General features: G+C 38.4%; 1 protein-coding gene across 4 annotated transcripts in view; it reads right to left on the minus strand.

The window, feature by feature from the left end:
• The window catches only part of LOC109489339, a 420,733-nt gene that overhangs the window by 397,793 nt on the left and 5,715 nt on the right, over nucleotides 1-17,225 (minus strand). For all 4 annotated transcript variants that reach the window (XR_004626285.1, XR_004626287.1, XM_034663350.1 and 1 more), the window contains exons 2-4: nucleotides 11,247-11,380; nucleotides 8,732-8,835; nucleotides 7,236-7,340 (exon numbers count right to left, since the gene is read on the minus strand). Coding sequence is in view for 2 of the 4 variants with exons in the window: in XM_034663350.1 (XP_034519241.1) it covers nucleotides 7,236-7,340; nucleotides 8,732-8,835; nucleotides 11,247-11,380 (343 nt within the window). In the remaining 2 variants the exon portion in view is untranslated. The remainder of the gene's footprint in view (nucleotides 1-7,235; nucleotides 7,341-8,731; nucleotides 8,836-11,246; nucleotides 11,381-17,225) is intronic.

Raw genomic sequence — 17,225 nt, forward strand, 5'->3', positions numbered from 1 at the left:
AAAACTTTAAATGGAGAGAATCATTAAGCTCACACTTTTTATAGGAAGACTGTTTTCTCAGCATACTGACCAGGTTTAAACACTAAAAAGCACAAATCCCTTTTAGAAATAAGACATCAACTACATTTTTCATAGACAAGAAAGTGTATACACTTTAAAGAAACAGCATTGCCCAGTGGTTAAAAGGACAAACTGGAGAGCTAGACTGCGTAAGCCCACACCCTGGCTCCATCATTTACTACATGTATGACCTCAGCTAAGTTACTTGGCCACTCTTTACCTACAGGGGTGTCATCTCTAATAGCAGACAGACTATTCATTGCACTTACCTTACAAGATTGTTGTATTAAATGAGCCAACATGCATGAAGCACTTAAAACAACATCTAGGATGATTCGTATAAGCCTCAATCGTGGTAGATCATTCTCCTTTAAGGTTGTCATATTCACAATATCAGGCAATTCTAATGCAGCCATTTTAAAATTGCATCTTATGCTTACTAATACTGGCCATGCAAAGCATACCTGCAAGGGTGTATTAGTAAAAGCATTTTTAAAGTTGCTGTTTCCAAATCAGTGTCAGGGCAGTAAATTTTCTGCATGGATTCCAAAGAGCAGAATGCCCCTTTAGCAGGCTCACAAGAAGATGTCAGATGGTTATTGCTTTACTTTTCTCATAAATGGTCTACCCATCCATTCACTGCACTTGTCCCAATCCCTGTCAACACTGCCATATCTTTCTGCCAAGTTATGTAAAGCAGAATGCAGTCACCTTAATACGAACTAGCTAGAACCTTTTTGAGGGCTTAAGGCTCTAATGCAATGCATCTTTATGTGGCAAAAAAAAAAAAAAAAATGACACTGGATTTTACACTGTCGGTTCATGCTAAGAACACATATCAATTTATCTCCATAATATAACCTGCTCCATTTCATACAATTGCCTAACAATGCTCATTTAGGACTGCAGATTAATAAGTGTGTCCAATTAATGATATTGCATTTTTTCCAAATTAAATTTCCTTCCCACACTAATTTTATAATTCAATTAAAATAAGCCATCAAGTTTTCTTAGCATGATTTGCTCTTTATAAACCCCCTGCCATTTTTTCTCCATTGTCATTGTTTTAGTAGACCTACTGCTGAAATGAAGCTGTGGATAAAAAGAAAGTGTTTTCTAAGCTTCCTTTATTACTTTGCCAGGGCTGCTTAACGAAGTACCACAAACTGAGAGGCTTAAGTCTCGGAACTTTATTGTCTCACGGTTCTGGAAGCTAGAAGTCTGAGATCAAGTTGTCAGCAGGGTTGCATCCTTCTGAGGGCTGTGAGAAAAACTCTTTCCCCTGCCTCTTTTCTAGATTCTAGTAGCTTACTAGCAGTCGTTGGCTTTCCTTCACTTATAGATGCATCAGCCTCATCATCTTCCCATGATATTCTCCCTATGTGCATGCCTCTGTGCCCAAATTTCCCCTTTTTATGAGGACACCAGTCATACTGGATTAGGGGACTGCCCTATTCCAGTACGATCATACTTAACAAATTACATCTTCAACATCTATATTTCCAAATAAAGTCATATTCTGAACTACTGGGGGTCAGGACTGGAATATATGAATTGGCAGGGGTACCTATACCGACCTATACCACTTCCCAGATTCAAAATGCTCTTGTAGACAAGTCATTTTGAAAATCCTTTGGTCCAATCTCTTATTCACATAGAACAGCTATATCATGCAGAGAGCTCACTGGACTCCTTGAGAAACCTACTAGTTCACTCTAAATCATACGTGTGACCCAACACCTAAGGTTTGCTCAGATTTCCCATAGGATAGAAAACAAAGCAGCAACAGGAGCCTTTTCCTCTTTACTTTGTGCACTTCCTTTAAAGATTCTCAGAGAATCTGGGCACCTGGGTAGCTCAGTCAGACTCTTAATTTCAGCTCAGGTCATGATCTCAGGGTTGTGAGATCAAGCCCCCCCTCAGGTTCTGCACTGGGTGTGGAACCTGCTTAAGATTGTCTTTCTCCCTCTCCCTCTGCTCCTCCCTGTTTCTTCTCCAAAAAAAAAAAAAAAATCAGAGAATTTGCAGTCAACCAAAGGAAGTAATCCTTGGATAATGTTTTCCAAATTACAGATCACATGCATTATCCCATAGGACTCTCACAAATAACCTAACAGACAGGCAATTACATCAAGTATTTTTATAAAGGGACCATGACTTGAAGGTTAAGCTTACAGGCTCTGAAGCCAGAACACATGGATATGGATACCATATCTCCTGCTTCCTGGTTGTTTGACCTTGGACAAGTTGGTAACCCTCCGTCAGGTACAAAAATGGGGCAAATAAGAGTACTCATTTCATCAACTTGTAAGGATTAATAGTTTAATCCATATAAATTGTTTAGAATGGTGTCTGGTATATGAACGGTGTTCAGGAAAATGTGAGCTATTATTTTACAAATGATGACATTGAGCCTCAGGGATACAAAATGACTTCTTCAAGAAAAAAAGTCAGTGATGAGACCCATCCTCAACCCCAGAACTTCTGTGGGCCTTCCATGTCACCAGACAGCATTCCAGCAACACTTCGTCTTTAAAGTGCATAAACATCACACTTTGAAGTAATGGAGACACTGGGGACTCTGACATAGGAGTAGAAAAACACCGGATACTGTTGTATGCTCAAGAAATCCCAAATGCTCTGGGCACTTGGGTGGCTCAGTCAGTTAAGCATCCATCCGACTCTTGATTTTGGCTCAGGTCATGATCTCAGGGTCCTGAGTATCCAGCCCCATGCCAGGGCTCCACGCTCAGCAGGGAGTCTGTTTAAGATTCTTTCTCTCCCTCACCCTCTGCCCCTTCCCACCCCCTGTTCTCATGCTCGCTATTTCTCTCTCTCTCTCTCCCTCCCTCAAAAACAAATAAATAAATCTTAAAAAGAAAGAAAAAAGGAGAGAGAGAGAGAAAGAAAGAAGAAAGAAAGAGAAAGAGAGAAAGAAAGAGAGAAAGAAAGAAAGAAAGAAAGAAAGAAAGAAAGAAAGAAAGAAAGAAAGAAAGAAAGAAAGAAAAAGAAAGAAAGGGAAAGAAAATCCCAACTGCTGGACTGCCTGCTCAGAAGCTAAATTTAGGGAAGGCAAAGTTCCTGCAGAACCCCATCAGTTAGCCACTGGTGCAGAGAGTTCTGAAATAGCTGGTTTGGCTGGACCAAGAAAAGCTAAGGAACTGCTGCCTTGAGCCTAAACAAAGCCATTTTTTTTGCTATATCCCACACACATCTCTTATTGCAATCAAGAGAACTACTTATATTATTATTATTATTTCTTAAATTTGTTGTGCTTTTCATGTCTTGGGGAAATATTCTATACCCTATGTCGAATTTCATATTACTGTTTTGTTTATCTTTAAGAATGAGCTGTATTTTACATTTTCAACTCCTCTGAGAAACCTTCCCTCATTGACTGGCATGATATAGATGGACCCTCCCCTTGTTTTCTTTTAGGACAGAATCATATTCCATCATAGCACTTGTGAGCTACATTATAATCCCTGATTTCCTGGTCTCTATTCCCCACCACACTAAGGATACCATATTTATTTTGGTATCTGCGGTATCTTGCACAGAGCATGGTGTATAAATATTTACTAACTAGAAGACTGACTAGAAGAATTAATTAATTCATAAATTAATATATGGATAAAAGAGACAAGAAGATCTCAAAGTCCTAGCATCCAACCATTAGGCACATTATAATTTAACTTGACTTCTGACCAGAGACAGAGAAGATGGAATAAGAGATAAGGACAAAAGGTGTGACTTTGTGTGTGCTATTAATCAGTTAATGAAGCTCCAAGTTGTTTCCTGGATCCATAGAATTAAAAAAGAGAGGAAATTCCACCACCATCTATCTAGCCTGATTTGCATGTGTTCAAATCTTCAAAGTATTCCCTTTGATTCCTTTAATCAATAGCTATTTTAGAAAGCTCTTCATTACTTCCTAATTGTCCAAATTCATTTTCTTCATTTTTCCTTATTAGAGGCAGATTTTTCAAATGAGTTAAGTAGATCAGTAATTTTAGAATCATTATTAACTTCAAGCATTTCTCTCAGTTATTAGCATGTCCGTTCTCTCTCCAGGAGTAGATTATTTTCTCCATTTTTAATAGGCCATCTGGTTCATTTTCTAGGCTTTTTTCCCCCCATACACCTCTAATAAAGTCAACATTACCCTATCCTAAGACGAGTCCATGCTTACAGTAACCCTGATCCTAGAAACTTTAATTTATCATATCTAGGGTTTTGGATGAAGATTCAAGTGATTCCCTGTTTTGTTAACATGTCAAAAAATAAGTAAATAATTAGGATTTATCTAGATTTTAATGCATCTCAACCAAATAAGTTGATAAAGTCATCACCATGGCCCACAAAACGTTTTATAAATAATTTAAGTGAATATTTTGATCCTTAAATATATTAAAATAAAAAATACACATATTCGTTGACCCTAACAATCCCACTTCTGGAAATCTGTATCACAGAAATAAAAGCACCACATTATTGTGCCAAAAACCTGGAAACAAAGTGAATGGCCATCGACAAATGGGTGGTTGAAAATATATGGTACCTCCATAGCATGACATACTATGCAGTTGTTTATATATGAGTATATGAGCACAGAGAAAGATACAAAAGAGGGTTCAGCAGGTTGTTACTGGGGAGGAGAAAAAAAATCTGGAAGGGAAGAGGGAGAAGAAAGGAGAAGGTAAAAAAAAAAAAAGAGGGGCATTCATGGCAAGCAGTATATAGGATATAATCTTTGTGTAAAATTGCATATATGTGTATGAATATTAACAAATAAACATAAAAGAATAACCTGAGGGCAATAGGGCTGCATTTTTACTTTATTGTATATATGGAAATGTTTATAATTTGATAATTTTCAAAGTTTGAATTAATGTTTTATCATTTGAATTATTGTTTATATAATGTGAAAACATTAAAGTTATTTTCATTGTGATATACATACTATACAGAGAGAGAAAGTATCGTGTCAATCATACCAAGGATTATGTACTCAACCAACAGAACACAAATCCAGCTGAATAAGAGCTAGGTTATGGGCAGTGCACCAGACTATATTCAGCCTGGATAGGGTATATGTCCTATCAACTACATTCCTTTAAAAAAACATTCTTTGCTGATTTTCCAGTTTAATCCACTTCAAGACTCAGTTATGTCATTCCTTCCTTACTGGGGTTTCCATTTGTTTACCCCAATATTTGATTCCTAGGAAGCTTCAAAATTCCTCTATGAAACCCTTTTAAATTTACATACTTTGCGATATCTCATTTTGCTGGATAAATGTGACACTATGTAGGAGATGTCTGAACTCATACTTCAGGTTGTATATCCCTCAGAATTCATCATTTTTCTTTTTAAATTCAACACAGCAGTTCTACAGTGAGAGAAGAGATGTACCAAAATCTAAAGATAAACACAACTGGACAATAATGCCAAAAAATGAAAGGCAGACTTTGCAAAGGTATTTTGTATGGTTGGTCTCCCATGACTTCCAGAACTTTTTGGTATATCAACAAACTTGTGGAAAAAATACACTGATTCTGTCTACATTTAAGATAATCCAGTATTCTCATCAATCCAATATTGAAAAGTAAAGAATCTAACTTGAATTTCAGAAAGCACTTTAATTACTTTGGTATATAAAAGTTAAGAGATTAAAATAAAATACCCAAGTATTGATGTAGAAAACAAAGAATAAATTAACCCAAGAGTAATCTCTAGGTCATTGTCATTACCATATGTCTCTTTAATTACCTTTCTCCTCAGGGACTTGATGTTTTTAAGATTCGTTCTGCCAAAATGAATTAATAAAGTAACAATGAGTTATTTTTTTAATTCTTAATGAATCAATGACGTGCAATTAGCCCATCACAGCTATTGACCAAGATGAGGAAACCAGCATTACAGAGGTTGTTGAAACAGTTTATTTAAAGGAAAATAACTTGTTATCATGGATCAATGTATAATTTCTGTTAGCTTCTGAAAAATGATGAGAACAGTTGAAGATATACACTAGAGCTTAAATAGTACACTAACCCTTGTTTCAGAATCAACGTTCCTAAATGAAAGAATAAATGGGGGTTAAAAATCAACTTCACGTTAATTCACAATTTGTCAAAAAAAAAAAAAAGAAGAAGAAGAAGAAGAAAAGAAAAAGAAAAGCAAACAGCCAAGAAAAGAGTATTGAGATTAATTTGCAAGAAGAGCTTTGAGGTGACCCATGAAAAAACGTGAGTTTTAACCTTATGCCAAGAGCAGAGGAGACAAATGGGGCACCAGTGAGGAGCTCTCAGTCACCTTCCAATTTCATTCACAAAGATTCAAGTAACAGATAAGAGAAGGCAAATGAATCAGCAAAAGATAATGATTACAATATTTTTGTTAGCCTTTTACACCTATTTCTTTAACTTCCGTTAAGATAGGTTTTATTTTGTTTTTTTCTTCCCTGAAAAGATAAATGCAGATGCAGTCACATTCTCTGGAGGCTAGAATCAGATGATCAAGTCAAAACAAATCCTTTTGAAAGCACTGATCTCATGGCAGATGCAGTAAGAGAAATCACTGGCCATTTTGAAAATTTCCTGTGCAAAAAATATTTTAAATGCACATGTCCAAAATTGACAGTGGATAGAGTTCTAACCTTGAAAATTAGGTTACCAAGTTTTGATACTTTGAGAATCAAGCAAGTGTTGGGTTTTTTGTTTTGTTTTGTTTTTAATAATGGGCACAAAAGTAGTAAATATCACATCACATTGAATCTGTGCTAATTCCCACTTTGTTCATCCACAAACCACAGATACCCCACAGAAAAATACTGTACCAGCACTTTCAAACTATTGCTCTGTTAAAGATTTATCATCTGAGGTCAGAATGAGATTTTCTTATTAAGCTGCCTTTTCCTTTACAAAACAGACTATTTTGTACTTACTGCTACCCTTTGAACTCATAGTGAATAATTAAAACTAAACTGCAAAGCATATTTTGTGATGCTGAGTACACTGTAGGTTGTAGGTTTTTGCTTAGTGGCTCATTTTAAATGCTCACCAGTCCCTGGAGGGATAACCCTGCCATTAGTCTGAATCGACAAAATTGGCTGGCCCCTAAAAGCAAAGCAGACAGCTCCAAATCATAATAAAACAGTCTTATTGGCGACTCACCATATTGACAGCAGGGGCCTTGGAAACCCTCTGAACACTGGCCCCACTGGGCCTCACTGTCTGAGCACCTCCTTCCATTGAAACATGTCCCCATTGCAGAGACAGCTGAAATGAGTGCAGACAAGGAGGATGAGAGAACGAATGGGGTTGAAGGAGAAAAAGGAAATCCTCACTAGTATGTTGTTAATGTTAATACAATCTAGAAATTCCCACCAGTCCCTCCAAGGCAAGATCACACAATGTTTTCCAAAGTTAAGGCCTTGCTGCTTAAAGCCATGTAGAACTCTGTATATAGTACCATCCACATCCCCTGGAAGCTTGTACAAATGCAGAATCTCAGACTGTCCCCCAGACTACTGAATCAGAATCCACATTTTAACTGGATACTAGGTGATTTGGATTCACTTTCAAGTTTGAGTAGCACTAGTCTAAAGAAATGCCATGGAGAAGATGATTCTGTGGCCAAAACAATCTAAAAGTCAAGTGAGAAATACTAATACCTACCAGCAGCAAAGGACTGTGACAGGTGTAATCAACAATATAAAGCAGTCATCTCACAGTTGTTAATTTCCAGGAGTTGATAGCATAGTTAAGATGACATTGTGGGCAGATGTTTTCACTGAGCTTAAACCAGCCAGCTGCAGTGGCCTCACACAGCATGCAAATACACCTGACCCTTGGTACACCACTCAACACAAAGCCTGCTTAACATGGGAAGCCTGCGGCAACTTCACTAAGATATTTGAAGAGCAGAAAGCACAGTGGGGAAGGAAGCAGGATGCCTACAAACTCCCTAGGGTACAGGATAGCAGGAGAGATGAATGGTTGTGCTGTGGTGCTGCACTGAGTGCAACACACTGAAGCATTTTAAGTGACTTCGCAATAACCATAAACGCATAGGGAAGGGAGTAGCTAAACAGAGCCATTTCTCTGGCATGAATGAACTATATAATGCCACTAGTGCGGCTGCTTGAGTGCTGTCAAACATACTCCAAAGGTTCTGGAATACACTCACCGGAGGTTTGCGAAAGGACTGCATACCTCATCTTAAAAAGTAAACTGCCTCCAGAGTTCTGCAATTAATCATGACAAGCACAAGTTGAGAATCCCATTTAGATTTAGTACAGTGATTTCCCTCCAGACTTTTGAATCACTGTGGATTACAAATTTGATGATATGGAAAGGGGCAAACAGAAAAGGGAGATAAAAGTCAAGGTGTAACCTGTCTGGCTTTAAATAAACTGTCTTTTAAATAAAGAGACAGAATATAAAGCAACAGTTCTATGGGTTCTGAGTTCTGACCTATCATTAGGAATGCTTAACAGAAAAGCTTTTTGTGCATTTTTTGCACATGTCAAGCGTGAATTTTCAGTCCGAGGAGTTGTTCTGAATCTGTGGTGATTCTAAAGACTTGACAGGCATGGTATGATTGAAGCCCCAAACAGGGAAACCATTACTTCTCGTGACAGTGTTAGACAGGAAGAATGAGAACTTACAGCGTGGGCAGCCAGGTTCATGTTCCCACCGGCTCCGACCGGGGCAGCACTTGTAGATGGGCTGCGTGCTGTACACTTATCTGTACACAGTGTAGTTCCGGATCCTGTGAAATACAAGAATCTAGCTCAGTAATGCTTCCTCTTAAGGCAAAGCTGCTATCTTGAGACCATTAAAACATTTTCCCTCCAACCCAAATCCTGCCCTTTATACACACACACAAATATATTATTTGTTTATACTATGTATGTGCGTGTGTGCGCGCACACACTCATATCACTCACTACATATGCAACCGAGATTATACAATTTAGATTCAAAATAGGTATAGCGTAATGAAATTAAGAAAGATCCCCATGCCCCGTGGTATAAACAATCCAAAGGGTCACTCAAGCTAGAGACAATAAAATCCAAAATTATGAAGAGAATAATGAAATCCTGAAGGATAATAAGGTACATGCTTTTCAACAGAAAGGAAGGCCCCTCAGTTATCCGTCCCAGTACAGCACGGTTTCTTATCAGTGGTAACATCACCCATAAGGGGATGACAATTGGTTCTTGAGTGGGAGGGGTGACAAAAATCTTAGCTAATGAATTGGTTTTGGGCCTCTAAAGGAGCACAGTACACAAACAGATAAAAGTATTTCTGTGGTATTAAAACTTCACAGGGGAAGGGGACAATCACTAAAATAAAAAATAAAATGAAAGAGTTTATAAAAGCTCCTTGAGGCAGCAATAATGAACACAAAGTTGAAAACGCTGCACTCTTCAGTGCCGACCTCTCTCTCAATAGACCAATATACCAAATATCTCTAAACACCCTAATTTTCTTCCCATCGAATCTATGTCATATATATTCTTTATCCCCAAAGTGTTAATCTATTTTCTTCCCTTCACATACCTCTCCTCATATCCCAGCCCACGGGTTCATTATTCAAGGCCAAGTCCAAATTCCACTCCCTCCAATCTCCCATTTCCCAACATGCCAATGTCTTTCTCCTCTCTCAAAAACGGAACTTACTGGACATGCCATTTTTTATGACTTAACTATTCACCATCTTGAACTGTAACCTCATATTTTAATATGTGTATGTCCGCAATGGGGATAGAAGTACAGGTTTGCGTACGGATATACAAACAAAAAGCATATTAGTTTGGCATCTCTGAACATTGCCTCACCTCCAAACCCAGGGTCATAAGTATTTGCTGAACAAGAAAACATAGAAAACTGATAAGCTTTTAAGAATAAAAATACAAAACATGTTTTACTTATTCATGTTTGTTTTCCCAAGTCTGAATGTCTGTATGGTGGTGGACTTTCTTTGGTTCAATATAATATCAACAATGATTAAACCCCATGGGGGAGAACAGAAAATCTAAATGAAAACCATTTTCAAAAACAAGTACTCTAAAGAACAAACATATCGAGTACCTACTGTGCACCAAGCATGGGGCCACATATATTAAATATGCTTTCAGTTAATCCTCAGAGTTCCATGCATGGTATTATCTTCCTAATTTTACAGACTATGGCACAAAGAAATGTAAGAACTTTGCCTAGGGCCAAATAGCTAGTAAGAACCATGGGAAGTTTTCTGATTTAAACTTAATTTAAAGTTCCTGAGTGCAAAACAAAACAAAACAAAACAAAACAAAGACTATCTATTTGAAGGTTAAACACACACACACACTATATATGTACATATTCACAATTAGAGTCTTATTTAGTCCTATATTACCAGTGTTCTGTTATTTCTATACAATGACAAATTCAGTTATTTATAAATGTCCCCAACTTTCCCTGACAATGGTAATAATAATGATAGTGATAGAGATGATGTGATAAATTCATTAACCTAAAAGCATATTTTTTTAACTTTAAATATCTTGAATTCAGACCCAGTTGATTCATTTACATAAAATTTAATCCATGAGCAACTATTTGCATTAAGAGCTACTCAGATGCTTCGTAAAACTATTATAACACTTTGATTTAAGAAGTCCATGTGATGGCCTGACTCAGAAAGCACGGTACTGGTGTTTTCTCTCTTCTTCCAGCCTGCTGAGTTAATCCTAATTCAAAGGCCATAATAAAGTTAAAGAAGCTCTAGGTTTCAAAGTGTTGTAAGAGAACCAAAGGCAGGTCAGAGAGTGGTTCACAACCTGGGATGCCCTGGATCCAAGTCGTGCTAAATTTAGCAAACCAACACAATATTCCTTGTTTCTCAGTCCTCTGATCTTCAGCTTTCAACAGTCTATCATGCCATGAGGTAAAATTAGTGGCATCTAACCCAAAATACTCACACATAAATGAGGCCTAAGGTAAAGTCATGATATATCTTGTCTCTGAAGGAAAGTATATAATAACTCTGAAAGTTCCTGGTGGGTATATCTTATGCTCATTTACTTCAATAAATAATTATTTTCTAAGACTTACTGGATGGAAACTTTAGATGCAGTTGAGCCTTTGGGTTTTGATTTTTAGTAATTGAAAGGAAATAGTGGAAGCACCCTTACCTTCTTTCATAACCCACATATCCTCTGAGGCTGGCACAGTCCTGTCTCCAGATCTGACAGCGTGCGTGAACACCTGCACACACAGGTGTGGGAGTTCCACCACATTCAACTGCTGTTCTTCACAAACATTGGGCCTTGGGGAAAAAAAAAAAAAGAGTAGTAATGTGATAAAAGTAGCTTGTTTCTTTGTGTTTTATACATGAATCATTTATTCCTCCATTTTCCACAAAAGCTGGTGGTAACTTACATAAATACATAAAGTAAGAAAGAAAAATACAGTCAATATAAAAAAAAAATTCAGGCCCAGGAAAAAGAATAATCAGAATAAGTTTTAAAAACAATGAGACATTTAGAAGATAAATATAAATGTCATAAACTACCTTGTGCTTAGAAATACTGAACTGTGAATTAAGTTCTGAGCTCTTTGGAAGCTAAAATTAAAAAAAGAAACAATTGCACTTTTTTTTTTAAAGATTTTATTTATTTATTTATTTGACAGAAAGAGACAGCAAGAGAGGGAACACAAGCAAGGGGAATATGTGAGGGAGAAGCAGGCCTCCCACGGAGCAGAGAGCCTAATGTGGGGCTCGATCCTGGGATCATGGCCTGGGATCATGACCTGAGCCGAAGGCAGACACTTAATGGCTGAGCCAGGTGCCCTGAATTGCACTTTTTTTTTTAAAGATTTTATTTATACATCTGAGAGAGAGAAGGAGAGGGAGGCAGAGCACAAGCAGGGGGAGCAACAGAGGGAGAGGAAGAAGCCAACTCCCCGCTGAGCAGGGAGTCTGATGCAGGGCTTGATCCCAGGATTCCAGGATCATGACCTGAGCCAAAGGCAGACACTTAAGGGACTGAGCCACTCAGGTGCCCCCAACTGCACGATTCTTAACATCCATGAAGAAAAAGCAGTCCAATTTATCAAACAAGTTAAATGTTTCCTGGAAATTATTTCTGAACCACATTTTCCATCAGCATGTTTAGTTCAGTTTCACACAAAATGCTTGTTTAAGCACAAATGTTTTTCAACTGGCACTATTATATTAATATTTCCTCACTGAAAGTTTATACAGATTTACAGGATTTTAAACACATTAATTTTTAAATGTGTGGAGCTAGATAACACTGACAGCCTGGAATGTCAGAGTTAAATTTTTTTTTTAATTTTATTTATGTGCTTATTTGAGAGAGAAAGGAGAGAGACCACACACCTGTGGGAGTGCACGGAGGGAGGCAAGGGGAGGGAAAGCGAAAGGGAAAGGGAGAGAATCTTAAGCACATTCCACGGAGTAAGAAGCCCAATTTAGGGCTCAATCTCTCAGGGCTCAATCTCACAATCCTGACATCATGACCTGAGCCAAAACCAAGAATTGGTCACTTAACCAACCAAGACACCCAGTCACCCCTAAAATCTTTTGTAATTTGAGGAATGCTTTACTTAGTGATGAATGATTTACTACTCCATATCAACTGTTTTATATATGAAAACAATACCGATTATAAAAGCAAGTTGGCCCAACCACACTAATACTTTTCATGCATTCAAAGTCACCTGAATTCCATGTACTGACCTCACTGGGGTCAGACTTTGATGTTCCTGCCTTCAGAAAACTCACCATCTAGCTAAGTCTCCGTGCTCATAATCTGTTGAAAGTCAAAATGATTTCTCATTCAGGAGTTCTAGTCAGCCTCTAGCTAATGATGGGAATTTGTCCAGCACTGCAATAATGATACTGATAAGAACATCTAACAGTATCAGTTATCCCACCCTGGAATCAGTTATCCCACACTGTACAGCTACAGTCTCTTTCTGGGATCACTTCTTTCCATGGTTCTGACTAAATTTCACCAATAGACTTCGCTTATAGCCCAATTCTCACTTCCAGAAATATTACTGAAAGGGGACTGTTTGGACTGTTAACTTCACCTAAATTGAACAAAATTCATGTTGAACTCTGCAATAAGTGTAAAAACGGCACGTAAGTCGGGCATCCATAATATCATTAAGAATTGGGTAGTGGGCCTAAAGAAAACCTTACCTTTCAAAAATTCTATATTAGGTTCTCTGCATATACCTACATCATGTGGGCTTTCATGGCTCCCAACCAGCTCCAGTTCGAAAAAGCTCACACATCTTTGTTTTTTCACAGTTTGAAACCTTATACCTTACCCAGCTTTGAACTCCATTTCATAAACTACCCTTCATCTATTATCCACCTATCCATCCATCCATCCATCCATCCATCCATCCAACAAATACTGTCATCTACGTGTGCCAGAAGCATTCTCCCACACAGGGATTTGAGTATCAGTAGTTATTTGGGAGGTGCAGAAAACACTGGTAAGGGATTAGTGAAATGAGACAGGGAAAAAGAGTTAACCAATTTTTTAAAAAATGCATTATGGAGCCAGCTAACGCTTCAAATAATCAGTGCCCCAAATGGGTGAGGGAGCTTGGGCATTTATATACTAATTCCTATCAGTGATTAGCTGAAGCCTATTTCCTCTCTAACATTTTAGGCAGAACCACAGGTAGGCAAAACCAGCTTCCAGAAGCCAAAGTAAGTCTTCAGGCAAAGAAATGCAAATGCTGGCAGTTGGAGACCTGCCAAGTGTAGTAAAGGAGAGGGGACATGGGTGCTGCACTGATGGTTTCAGCTGCAGGTGGTACAGAAAGTCCATATTCACTTTGCACCGATACAATCCAAATAGAGAAGAGAGAAAAAATAAAAGCACCTAAATAAATACAAAATGTGAAGTGCTAAGCTGGAAGCAATCAGGGAGCTGAAATACAGACGGGGAAGCTTACTAACATTCATTAATTAGGAAAAGCCTCACTGAGGAGGTGACATTGTGACCTAAAAGGGTGAAGAGCAGCCAGTCATAGAAGAGCCCCCAGGTGCCACTCAGTTAGAAGAAACAGAACGAGCAGAGGCTCTAAAGGTGAAAAGGTTTGGCCTTCAGAGGATCTGAAAGATGGCCAAATTGGCTCAAATGAGGAAATGCTTGGTAGGGTAGACGGGGCCTTTTAGGATGAAAAGTTTTGATTTTTTTCTCAGAACATTGGAAGCCACAAAAGGTTTTTAGAATTCTGACTTCTAGCCTCCTTTCTCACAGCCAGGATCTGTGATAGCTCCCCTCCTAGACAATGACTTAAGCTCTATCTGCTTCTGGGCAATGCAAGTGACAGCCTAGCCCAATCCAGCCCAGCCCCAGGCCCCAAATCCCAGAAATACACCACACTCCCCTCAGGGTCTTCTTGTTCCTGCAAAGAAAGAAGTCCTCCAGGGAAATCTGTAATTTCAGAGAAACCCAAAGCCAGCAGCACCGTGAACATGGAAAGGCACAGAAAACATTTTAGGCATCACAAGGAAAATGCATTTGACTAAATAAAGTTTCCAGGAAACTATCTGTAATCCAGATTGTCACCAACTAATTTCTCTGATAACATCATAAGAAATGTTAATGTGACTTCAGAACTCCACATTATATTATTGAACCATAGTTAACAAGCGGCATAGTTTTGGTTAAGATGAGTTTTTATTTCAGGTTAATTCATGCTGGGGACTATTTTGGTAAAACAGTATCGTTCTTGACTCCAAGTACATATGGCTAAGTAAAGTTAGCCACTTGGTTATCCTGCATGTGTCCTGAGTATATTCCAATTTTTTTAAAAAAATTAATCTTTCTTAACTATGAAAGCTATAAATGCTACTAGTAAAAAAACCTCAACAATGGATAAATATAGAAAATCAAAAGTGCCCCCACGATGCTCCCAGATATAACCACTGCTAACAATCTGACGTATTCATACACAATACTTTTTAGGGGCACCCAAACATATTTTTGCATAAATGGGATTACACCTACTTACTGTTGTTTAAATTGTGCAGCAAGTTATTTTTTTTTTAAGTTAGCAAACAACATGGTATGATTTTTTTCATTTTGAAAAATATAGAATTACTTTAACCCTTGTGTTTTTTTCCAGTATATAGACTTATCAGAATAATATATCAGAATCAATTTAACCAACATCGTATTGATTGACATTTAACTTTGTAACTATAACTCGGATGTCAGCCCCCTTACGTAAACAACTGAATTACAGATTTTTTTTCTTCTTAGATTTTTTTAATGAAATATTAGTTTCCCCTGCATCCTCTTAGCTCAGTTTGTTTTTTTTTTTTTTTTAGCCTTGCTCCTATATATGTTAGGAGCTCAAGCATCAGGTTATCAGATTGTCTATTTTGAAGCATGAGGCACCAGAAGTTGACTGGAAGCTATGAATGACAGAAAGGGCTTATAATTGGTGGGCTCACCGGCAAGTGATTAGGAGTGAATCTTTTTTTTTTTTTTTTTTTGAGAAGCTCTTAGATGTCAGTATTTGAAAATCTGTTGTATTATTTTTTTTTTTCCAGAAAATATCCCAATCTTCTGCCTGGGGAAGCAGACAATTGTGGCTGAGTGGGAATTGAGCAGGGCTATCTGTCCAGCCCTGCAGTTTGCAGGAGGGATCCTGGAGATTTCAACAACTTTACCTATAGTCTTTCATACCTCTCTGCATCCTGCCCTACACATCTCCCTTGTCCATTCCTTGTCTTCATTCTAAATGCTAAATGTTGAACCTCTCCAGGGTTGCATGTGAAGGGACCAACAACCAGCCAGAATGGTGTAAAGATTACATCACACTGAAAATACCTGAGCTACAGAGACAGAAAGAAATCTTATCTGAACTTCTCCTGTGTGACTCAAGCAGAGATCTAGAAGAGTCATCTGCTACCACCATCCCCTCCCACAAACACCACTCCAGGGAAGTCTCCAGTCAGGGAGACTGAACTGGGGCACTAGGACATTTCAAAACAAATTTATGTAAACAGACCTCCACAGAACCTTCCATCCTTTGAAGCCCTTATCCCTGACCCTTTATTAAGCTGGCACAAAAACCCTTATCCCTAGCTGTTCGGAAACCTACTTCCGACGGAATAGTCCTGCATGCATGAATAATAAATTTTTCTATTAATCTTTCTGTTGTCAATTAATTTGCAGGCCCTCAAACACTTGACCTAAGTTGGTAGAGGAATAGATTTTCCTCCCAGTAGTTTCTGCAGCAAGGATGGGATGGCTCTTGGGATCTCTGATCAAGCTGGCCAAAGTAAGCTTTTTTACCAGTCAGATCCCAGGTCTCTGCTTGGGGTCCAGCTGGGCAAAGGTGGTAAGACACTCCATCTTTTCAAAAAGGAATTTTCCAAAATTTAGTTTTAGAGGAGAAAACATTTTGGTTAAAACTAAATCTGGGTTTGGATCTCCCAGGATAGCCATTGTGTTCTGTTTGTCCCTGTCTTTTGTGCTACTGTTTTGTGTTGTACCATCTAAAAATATTGCTTGTCATAAGAAAGAGAACCATAGGCTAGCACACAGGTGTAGATTTCTTATATAAGCCTGTTATTCAAGCCAGCCTCACAGACTGGTGACTTTGTGGTTCTCACCAGACTAACATCTGCTTGGGACAAATTTAGTTGGTCACCAATAAAACCAGATGAGTTTCTCCTTCAGTCTCACTTTTGTGTCATAAGAGCTTGACTTGCAATCAGAGAGAGCACTCTCTCTGATTTTCTGCCTTCCAGCGGGTACAGATTATCAGGTCTGTGCTCAGAGGTGGCCAGCCATTAGGTTGGGGCCTGAGATAGGATGTGCACAAGCAAAATTCTCTGCCAACCATTGTCATCTCTTGGGAAGGCCATCTAGGTCTAAATCCTAAAGGGTCTCAGACCGTAAGGACCCCTGTCCTCTCTTTCTCCATTACCCTTATAGCGCTGAGGCTTCCCATCCCAGTATTGCCTGCTGGTATCACAGATAAGCAGCTCTGTGACTAGAGGTGCCTCACTTTTGTGGGAGGGTTGGAACTAACCATTCTTTCTGCCAATGGCAACTTCCACCAATGGAAACTTGGTTTCCTTCTTTTTAGCTATAGTTGGGAGT

Source organism: Ailuropoda melanoleuca, chromosome 1 (assembly GCF_002007445.2).
Source record: "Ailuropoda melanoleuca isolate Jingjing chromosome 1, ASM200744v2, whole genome shotgun sequence".
Classification (NCBI taxonomy): Eukaryota; Metazoa; Chordata; class Mammalia; order Carnivora; family Ursidae; genus Ailuropoda; species Ailuropoda melanoleuca.